Source organism: Elephantulus edwardii, unplaced genomic scaffold (genome assembly GCF_000299155.1).
Source record: "Elephantulus edwardii isolate Elephantulus edwardi_28Jun2011 unplaced genomic scaffold, EleEdw1.0 scaffold00040, whole genome shotgun sequence".
Classification (NCBI taxonomy): Eukaryota; Metazoa; Chordata; class Mammalia; order Macroscelidea; family Macroscelididae; genus Elephantulus; species Elephantulus edwardii.
Window position 1 is genome coordinate 4,138,774 of NW_006399790.1, and position 10,020 is coordinate 4,148,793.

A 10,020-nucleotide genomic window follows, 5' to 3' on the forward strand; every position below is an offset into this window, starting at 1 on the left:
TTTTTTATTTCCTGACTGCTGGTGCCAAGAGTGTTGACTGTGGAGCCGAGCAAACTGAAGCTGTGAACAATCTCAATCTCTTCGCCATCCATCCTGACACTGCCAATTCATAGAAGATACAAAACCAAAACCAAACAAAAAAAACCCCAAAAACTTGGGAGTAAATATAACCAGAAGCATAAAGGATCTATTCAAAGAAAATTGCAAAACATTACTACAAGAAATGAAAAGAAACCTGGAGAAATTAAGAATATACCTTGCTCATGTGTAGGAAGACTCAACATTGTGAAAATGACAATACTACCAAAGGCAATTTACACGTACAATACAATCCCAATACAAATACTAACTTCATCCTTCAACAAGATGGAAAAAACAATCTCCAATTTCATTTGAAATGGAAAGAGGCCCAAAATAAGCAAAGCACTCCTTAAAAAGAGAAACAAGGTAGAAGGCATCTCACTCCCCTATTTCAAATCCTACTACACTGCTGTGGTACTTGTACAATGACAGACATATAAATCAATGCAAAAGAATTGAGAATCCAGAAATCAGCCCATCTACCTATGGTCAACTTATTTGTTACAAGGAGATCAAATCAGTTAAGTGGGGAAACAACAGCCTTTTTTAACAAATGGTGTTGGTAAAATTGGAAAACTATCTGCAGACAACTCAAGAAAGATCCACACCTCACTCCATGCACAAAAACCAACTCAAAGTGGTTCAAGGACCTAGGACTAAAACCAAGGACTATAAACTTAATTAGAGAAAAGCTTGAAAGAACTCTAGAAGTCATAATCCACAACATAAACACTCTTCCAAACATCCTGATAAACCTACAACCAGGAGAGGATAAAATTGATATGTGGGATCTTCTAATAATCAAATCCCTATGCACATCAAAAAACTTCTCCTACAGGGTAGAAAGGGAAGCCACAGACTGGGGAAAAAATATTTGGTAATGACATGTAAAATAAAGGAAATATTTAGAATTTATAAAATACTTGTGCACAAGATAAAGGTAAACAATCCAACTGAAAAAAGGGCACAGGATATGCACGGATACTTCACCAAATAAGACATTCAGATGGCCAACAAACACATGAAGAAATGTTCTAAATGCCTAGCTGTAAAAGAGATGTAAATCAAAACAACTATGAAATATCATCTCACCCCAGAAACAATAGCAAAATTCAACAGAGCAGAAAACAACAAATGCTGGTGAGGTCACTGAGAAACTGGAACCCTTATTCACTGTTGGTGGGAGTACAATATGATGCAACCAATATGAAAGGCAGTATGGCGCTTTCTCAAAAAGTTGGAAATACCATATGACCCAAAAATTCCTCTACTGGCAGCACACCCTAAAGAACCAGAACTGCCACCCTAGCGGATATATGCACACCCATGTTTATTGCGGCTGTGTCCACAATAGCCAAGATTTGGAAACAAACCAAGTGTCCATCAACAAATGACCGTATAGAGAAGCTCTGGTATATTCACACAATCAAATACTATGCTGCATCGAAAAACAAGGAACTCATAAACTATTATACAAAATGGGTGACCTTGGAGGACATTATGCTGAGTGAAATATCTCAGTCACAAAAGCACAAATACTATATAATGCTAACTGTTGTAAAGCGGGACTGACATGGGGGTTGCAGAGTAACTAAGAAAAGAGGGAATAAATAATGTTATCGTGCATTGAAACAAATGAGGGAGAAAAATGTTTAAAAGCAATATATAATTAAGCATTATTGTCATGACAAGAGTCCGGAATAAAAACTGCATAGTGGAGTGGACTTGGGGAGGGAGGGTTAAATAACAATGAATTTTTTTTAATTTTTTTTACTTTTCAAAAAGTAACGTGAACTTGGGGGGACAAGTGGGCAGGGAGGAAAGTGTCCAAGAATGAATGAATGGAAATCCAAAGTCTCTGTAAACTTTCATTAAAATTAATAAAAACATGTAAACTTGAAGATGACAGGGAAGAAATAATAAAACAAAAATCATGAGTAAGAAAATAAAAAGCAATCATAAATAAACATTTTTATAGTTTTCCTTTGCTTTCAGTTAAGATTCACGTGATATTTTCAATTGTTTTGCAAGAAAAAAAAAAAGATTCACATGACAGGAGCAATGATATCCCCCCTTTCCATGACCTCTTCTGAATGAACCTAGAATTTCTGGCTGTTCCCTGCTGAGGTACTGTTGGCACACATTTTTCAAATAATCTTCAGTAAAATTTTACTCACATGTTATGTTAATGATGTATGTCTGTACTCTGATCATCTTTTTGAGGAATGGTGAAAAACATGGATCCCTTAGGATTATACTGTTGAGTTCATGAAGCTGTTTTACCATGATTATTGATGTTAAGTGTTATGAAGTCAACTACAACTCATAGGACTCCTAGAAAAATGGCTCTGAACCTTGTATTGTCCTGCTCAATCATTACCATCTCACCTTCGCTAGATCCCATTGCTAAAGCCATTTTGTCAATTCCTCTCCTTGTTGGTCCCCTAGTACTTCACTGAACATCCACTTTTCTGAGTATTATGCCTTTTTCAAGGTGCAGCACCTCCTAACATCATGTCTCAAGTCAATCACTTTAAATAGTAAAGAACAGATTGAATAGCCAATCAACCAACCAGGAGAGGAAGCACGGCTCAGGGAAAACAAAAGCCAGGGCATCATTGCCCTCAAGTTAGACCTGATCCTCCAATGGCTGTTTCAATGGCTAGAAATAGCTCTGAAGCCGACTGCCCACCTTTGCCCCCCAGAGCAGCTGCTGAATTCCACTACAGGTCTCTGGGTTGGCAGAACAACACCCTTCAGATAGGTGCCAGCATTCCCTTGAGGTCTCCTGGGAAATGACATTCAAAACTCTCACTGACATCAACTCAGCCCTGATTCACCGCAGTCCCTTAGGCGAGTTTTAAGAGTTTATTAATCACAAGGGTGATAGGGAACTGCCAACCTTTTTCTCATAGGGATGTTGGTGGTTTTGCAACCGATGAAAGGTATCCGTCTTTGGGTCACCAGCACTGCTTATGACAGATTTCACCACCAGGGCTACCTAGAAATGAAAAGAAATTAAAATATCAAACTTTTTGCACCCAGTAGGTTTTTAGATGCAGTAAATCACAAGGACCCTGTGGAGCTGCTTGAGAATCGAACCTGCGAGGGAGTTCTTCCTTCCATGGATCAGCTGGTGTGTTTAAACTTGTACCCTAGGTCTGGAGCACAAGCCCCGATTGGGCTAGGACACCAGAGCTCTCCAGAAACAAAACAAAACTTACATATTCAAACTTCTTACTATCGCATACCAGACATTTCAGTGAATTTTGGGGGGCTGAAACCCCAAGAAAAGAGATCCACCACTTACTTATCTGCTGGCAACTGCTGGTGTATTTGAACCCCCAAATTAAGATTAGCAGCACATCTCCCTACAAACTATGCTTTCATAGCTCCCTCCCCAAAAGAATCAGCTCAAATAAGACACAGTCCTGTGCCCAATACAACACACACAATAGAAGACTCGTTTAAGAAGGGTGTCCGAATTGAGAACAGTAGCTTGCTAAATGGAGTTAAAACAAGTTTTGTTTTATTAAAGACTCAGAAAGGTGCTTTTTCTGATAAAAAAAAACATCACTAGAAAGCAATGATAGACTCTGTCTTTTGTGATGTGGATGCTTGTCCTAGATGTTAGCAGACAATATGGAGGTGAAAACTTTCTCAGGCATTCCGCAAAATAAAGACCTGGCAATCCATTCTGGGAAAGATGAAATTCCTCCAAACACTGTAGGTGCAGTTCCACTTTATGTGACGCCTGGGGCCACAATAATCTGCAATAACAGCAATCAGCCTCAGGACCACCCTCATTTCATTCTGAGTAGTTTCAAACAAGGAAGGAATGTGCCTGTTTAGGGTAATGGCCTCAGTTCTACAGAGGGTGAAGTCATGTCCCAAAGAGAGGTGAATATGGATCCCAACATTATTGGCGGGTTCATCCTGGAAAACACTTTGCCCAAGAAGTCTCCCGAGCCTGTGGTTCGGTGTGTCATGACCTGGGGGCGGGGGCAAGGAACGGAGAATTAAATTCTTTCCCTCTGTGTGTGGGACACACATCACTTTGGACAAGAATTCAGAATCCAACAGGTGTCGGAAGGGGGGTTCTTGAGTGGGCACTAAAGAATGACGAACTTCCAACCAATAGGCTCAATCCTGGCAGTGCGGGAAGGAGCCCCATGAACTGTTAGCAGCACCCCCTTCCCGAATCCGCAGCTGCCACCGGATGTGACGACAGTAGACTTTTATCCCCCAATATGCCCGAAGGCTGGAAGACGCTTGTAGTTTCCAGAATCTCTGGTCACTCATCAGACCAAGACGCTCAACTCAAAGACTGCTCAGCACCCTGGTGAGGACCCTAAATGTGGAGCTGGTGGACCACCCACTCCAAATAGTGTAGGCTCAGCATGGGACCTGCCCTATAGCCAGGCTCAGATCCACTTGATAGATGTCAGCCTGCAAAGTCTTGGAGGATGAATGACCACGGGGTGAGGGTGTGTAGCAAATGAAGGTGGAAGGTGGGGAGACCAGGAACCTTATTACAGAGCAGGTGATGGCCCACAGAGCCATTATGAAGTCCTCATTGCCTAAGGTGATGAGTCAAGGCACTACTCTGCTCTCACCTCTGAGAGCATCCAGAGAGGGACACTCTAATATGCAGCACCCTCACTTTCCTCCCCCCCTCCTCGGGGAGGTCTCCACATGAGCCTTGACAATCCATTGCTGCATTAGGGGGATGAAGTCAGTTGAGGGGGAATAGGAAGACTTAGCTCAGGGTCCCTCCAGGTCAGAAGCTGGGGTAAGAACTGGAAGGAATGCACAGGCTATTGTGTACTGTGGGGGTATCAAAAAACTTCTCCCCCATTACCACAATCTCCAAAAACCACCCCGAGTATTTAGTGATGGCAAACAAGTTCAGAAAATACGGCTCTGCAGCTTCCAACAGGGATATCACAGGGGGCGTGGTCTGGTGTTGGAGGGGCGTGGCTTCAGGGCTGCACGCTGTAGTGTTCCACATTAGAGCAGAGCAAGGGTGTGTGTGGGGGGGAAAATGCTTGAAATAGTGGAGACCACTCAATGCAGAATGGGGAGGGCTGAAGTGTGCCTACCCTTGCCATGGCCTTGGGATCATAGGACTGAAGGAGAAACATGGACAATCTGCTCCCTTGGAATTAAGTGCCTAGGAAATCAGCTAGATGTTCAGCTACAGGTTGATCCCAACTTGATAGTACACGACACAGTGTGTGTTAGTGGGATCCATGGAGTCCCAAAAATGTTTCCCTTGTTTCCAGTCTTCAAAACCCACCCTAATTGCATGTTCATACTAAAGAACCTTCACAAAACACGTCTATTCTGACTCCAACAGGGATATCTCAGGAGGTGGAGTCCTGGGTCGAAGGTTTTGGCTTCCAGTCTGCAAAACTGGAGGTCACACAACAGAGGAAGGAGACATAGTCCCTAAGAAGAATCAAGGTTAGTGGAAGGGACTAGAGATTATCTTAAATGAACTTTGTCTCATAAGGACAAATACAGTATAAGACCATTATGGCAGAATGTGTATGAGGATCCATGGGTCGGAGGGTGATAGCAAAGAGGTGAGGATGAGCAGGAGGTAGTGTGGGTGTGTAGGTGGTGGTTAATCATAGGGTTATACAATTTCACGGGTGAAGAAAATGGGAAAGATCTAGTGTGAATAGAATGTATGCGAACATTCCAAGTAAACCAGTATAAAGTAAACATTTTCATTTTAAAGAGAAAAGAGAGTAAAGCTTATAACACAGATTCTGATGAAATGGTTCTTCCCTGGAAAAGGTGGACACAAAAAGGCCCACACATACTTCTACATCTGGGGCAGATGAAGTTTGATGACAGAGCCAGGAGGGTGCACATTCTTTCAGTGCCTGTCAGGGAGATGACCAACATGGTCAAAGGGGGCAGGAAAGGTGAAGACTGGGGGAGAGGACTGAGTCCTCTACGGACAAAACAAGCACCACTGTGCTGTTATTGTTGAGCCACCCATGTCAGCAGTGGGGATGGAGCTGCTCCTTTAGTGTCTACTTGTGGGACGCAGTAGCCTTAGAGGTGTCAAGTTCACAAGAGCAGAGGGGAGGAGGTTCCAGGTCCTGAAGGAAGAAAGCTTAGCACTAAGCCCGCACAGTGGTTTACCTCCTATGGGCCCCTGTTGGTCACATGAAGTCCCAAGGAGAACTGGCAGGGTACAACTTTCCTCTTACTGGCTCCACAGGGTTCTGAGTTAAAGTAGACCCTCTCTCTAACCTTCAACGGGTCTGCATCACCTGCTTCTCTCTCCTACACTTGGCTACCAGGGCTCATCATGCCTCATGGTCACAAAAGTAAGAACCGTGCCCATGGGAAGCGCCGCCAGACTCAAGGGGAACACCAGGCCCCTGAAGAGGCACAGGCTGCTGCTACAGAAGAGGAAGCCCCATCTCCCTCATCTTCACCTCTTTATGAGGCTTCTCCTCCTTGTGAGGATTCTCCACCTCCTGAGGATGCTCCACCTTCTGAAGATTCTCCTCCTCATGAGGATTCTCCTCCTTGGGCTTCTCACCATCTCCCTGGTCTTTCCACTGAGCTGAGTTCTCAAAGAGTCCCACCCATCCCCAATATTGATTTGTGTGCCTATTGCACAGGGGATGATGGAGGTGACCACGGCCAATATGGTAGGGGTGCTAGTTCCTCTGAGAGCGCTGCAGGGGGCCCCAAGAGGATGAGCTTTCTGGTGCAGTTCCTGCTGCACAAGTATAAGATGAAAGAGCCATTGATCACCAAGAAAAAAATCATGAAGATTATCAACAAGAAGGACCACACTCGCTTTCCTGAGGTCCTGCAGAGAGTCTCTGAGCACATGGAGCTGGTCTTTGGCCTTGAGCTCAAGGAAGTCGACCCCAGCATTCCAACCTACCTCCTGGCCAATGTGCTGGAGATCAGCCAGGAAGATTATGTCTTTGATAGTAAGAGGTTCCCCAAGTATGGGCTGCTGCTGCCTATCCTGGGCATGATCTACATGAATGAATACCAGGTCAGCGAGGAGCAGCTCTGGCAATTCCTCAATCGAGTTGGGGTCTTTGATGGGAAGAGGCACTTCCTCTTTGGAGACCCCAGGAAGCTCATCACCAAAGATACGGTGCAGGAAAAGTACCTGGAGTACTGCCAGGTGCCCGGCAGCGATCCTCCAACTTTCCAGTTCCTGTGGGGTCCCAAGGCCTATACCGAAGCCAGCAAGGCCAAGGTCCTAGAGTTCATCGCCAAGATGCGGAGGGAGTATGGATCACAAGGCCTTCAAAATCCTGTTTGTGGAAACTTGGAAAGAGGAAGAAGAGAGAGCAGCAACCATGATCTGGTCTGAGGCTAATTTTAATGCCAGGGCCAGGGCCAGATTCAGGGCAAAGTCCAGCAAGGCTTCCCGTGAAAAGAGAGAATAAAGGTTTTTCACATTGTTATCGAAAATGGCTATAAGTTGTCTAAGTAGAGGAGGTGAGGTGGGGCTCCTATGGGCACATATATGTCTTCTTATGAGTCTAAATTACCTGAGTTAGGTTTAGGTTTAGTGTGTTTTCTAAAGTTTGCCTTTAAGTTGAAGGTGTCTTTGTAACCAGAGTTGAAATATACCCTCATAAACTTATCGTGCAGATTTCAATGTTAAAATGGTGTGTTTTAATTAAAAATCCTTTGATTCGTTTTGTGATATGCAGGTTGCCAAAGTGGTATGTGAACAGGGTAAAATCCTGGTACATGTCAAAGAAATAAATGACCAAGAAGGATGAACAAAATGCAGATGTGGAGAGAGTATAGAACAAGTAGTTTATTCTTAGTTTCCAACATTTCTATTGGTTTTAAAAAAGTTCTATGCCTGTATTTGTGTATCTCTTTCTTGATGTGTAGAAGTAAATAAATCAGTGATTTAGATCTCTTGTTCACTTGGCTCTTCTTTGCCCAAACAGCAGTTGAGCACCTCCTCTTTGCAAACTTGCAGGTAATCATTGGGACCTTTAAGCAATTTCTTTCTCAGCCCGTTGCCTGTTAGTACATAATACCTGCTCTGATCATGGAAGAGACTGAGATTGTCTCTCAGACCTCAGGCACTAGTGAAAATGGGTGAGGACTTCAGGCTTCCCTCTGAAGGAAATCAAACTTTGAGGTCATGAATTTTAAGTTTTAGGCATCATGAGTGCCCAAAGGGAGGAAGCTGGTGTGGGATGGGGGTGACCTGGGAATAGGAATTTACACGGGATGGTGGGAGTTGGGAAAGGTCAGAAGTTGGGGAGGTTTTTGATGTTGAGATGTAGTCTACATTGAATCCTGTAGTCTTTGATCTTCTGCAGTAAGGGCTTCAAGTCTATCTCACTTTCTCCTTCGCAGGTTGTTTGAGTCTTTTTCCAATCAAAATGTCACATTCTTCTTTTTGATTATGAACAGTTTTTTTCTTTTTTCTTTTTTATTATGATCCAATTCTTTTTTTTTTATTAGAAAAAGTATTTCTTTCTGCTCCTTTCATACATTCCATTTTTCAGGAAACAGCCTTATACATACACCCCAGAAATAACATACTCTGTTGAAGTTAACACACCCTCTGTTGAAAGGCAAAGTACCACAGATAACGCCGATCGGCCAGAGTTCTCAGCTCACAGAATCGTACTTCCTGATTTAACATTCAAGTTTGAAAATCAAAAATGCCATCTCCAAGAAATGTTAAGGGGCTATAAAAAATAATCATTTTATTCAGTATTATAGAAATGAGTATATTTCTTTTAGGAATTAAAAACCGAGAAGAAAACATCAGCAAACATCATTGATATGCCGGTGGAGATCAGCAGGGAACAATACTGTGATAAGTGTGTCAAATGTGATAGTACCAAGAAGAAAATCTAGTCTCAGTTCTCACAAGCTTCCTACATTTTCACAAGATTCTTCCATCTCATCTGCTTTTCATTCTTCTCCCTTACATCATATTCAAGAGTTGGTACAGCCTTTACAACTTTAGCAACAGGAGCAAATCCAGTATCCACTGATTTCTCCTCAAAGGGTGCCCTAACCCATCAGATAGCCTGGCAGTTTCATTCTCATGAATACTCTGGCCATAAAAAACTCAGTAGGACAAAAACGAATCCAATGAACAGCAGAATAAATCTGTTGAGCTTTGGAATATTTGGTGCATTGGATCGGTCTAGGATTATGAAACCTAAACCTCCCATTGTAAAAAGGAAGCTAGATGCAAGTCCTTCCATAATATACTGTCCATTTACTCTGTAGGCCAAGAAAGCTACTGGTCTCCGATGTCCATGCTCATCTCATAGAGCCAACACTTGGAGGTTCCACAATAACATCATAAATTATCCCTCCAGTGATGAGGAAGTAAGATACCACCACCAGAGCATAAACCGTCATGGCAGACGGCATATGCACCCAGGGCGGCTTCTTCAGCTTCAGGTTTGGGCATTCGAGTACTAAGAACGGGACTCGGTACGTCTCCATGGTGGCAGCTGCAGCATGATCCAATTCTTAAACGTCAGTGATATGTCGTATTCCTATTTCCTTTCCCCATAACTGTCCAGAGGACTGTGAGGGCCACAACAAAAGGGATAAATATCTGCCAATTCAATGCAATAGCAATTCTTTCATGTTTCCCCAAATGAGCACACCAATAAGAGAAATGTTTATCTCCAAATGATTTTTTGTAAATGTTGATATTTACGCATGAGAAAGATGAGACAATCTGCTTCCATAAAATGTACAGCCTTGTAAATGTTATGGGACTTTACTTGGTCCCATAAGGTCCACAAGTAGTAATCGACACAAGGACAATGGCTATTGTTGTTTATACAGAGATGTTAAAATGAAACATTTGGTTCCATATTGAAAATATAATATATTAAGGTGTTTTTCTTTTTTAAAAAATAAGCTTCAGGATGACAAGCAGGAAAG

The 10,020-nt window shown here is 42.8% G+C and overlaps 1 protein-coding gene and 1 pseudogene across 1 annotated transcript; one reads left to right on the plus strand and one right to left on the minus strand.

The window, feature by feature from the left end:
- The first annotated feature begins 6,409 nt into the window (after positions 1-6,409).
- On the plus strand, positions 6,410-7,444 carry LOC102855457 (melanoma-associated antigen B4-like). Its single transcript, XM_006885083.1, has one exon. The coding sequence runs from the start codon at positions 6,410-6,412 to the stop codon at positions 7,442-7,444; it is 1,035 nt and encodes a 344-aa protein (XP_006885145.1).
- A 1,682-nt stretch (positions 7,445-9,126) lies between these two features.
- On the minus strand, positions 9,127-9,570 carry LOC102856008 (annotated as a pseudogene).
- Between the last annotated feature and the right edge of the window lie 450 nt (positions 9,571-10,020).

Bases quoted from the DNA above. Each gene is read 5' to 3' on its own strand.
- LOC102855457 (XM_006885083.1), top strand. From the start codon at position 6,410: ATGCCTCATGGTCACAAAAGTAAGAACCGTGCCCATGGGAAGCGCCGC.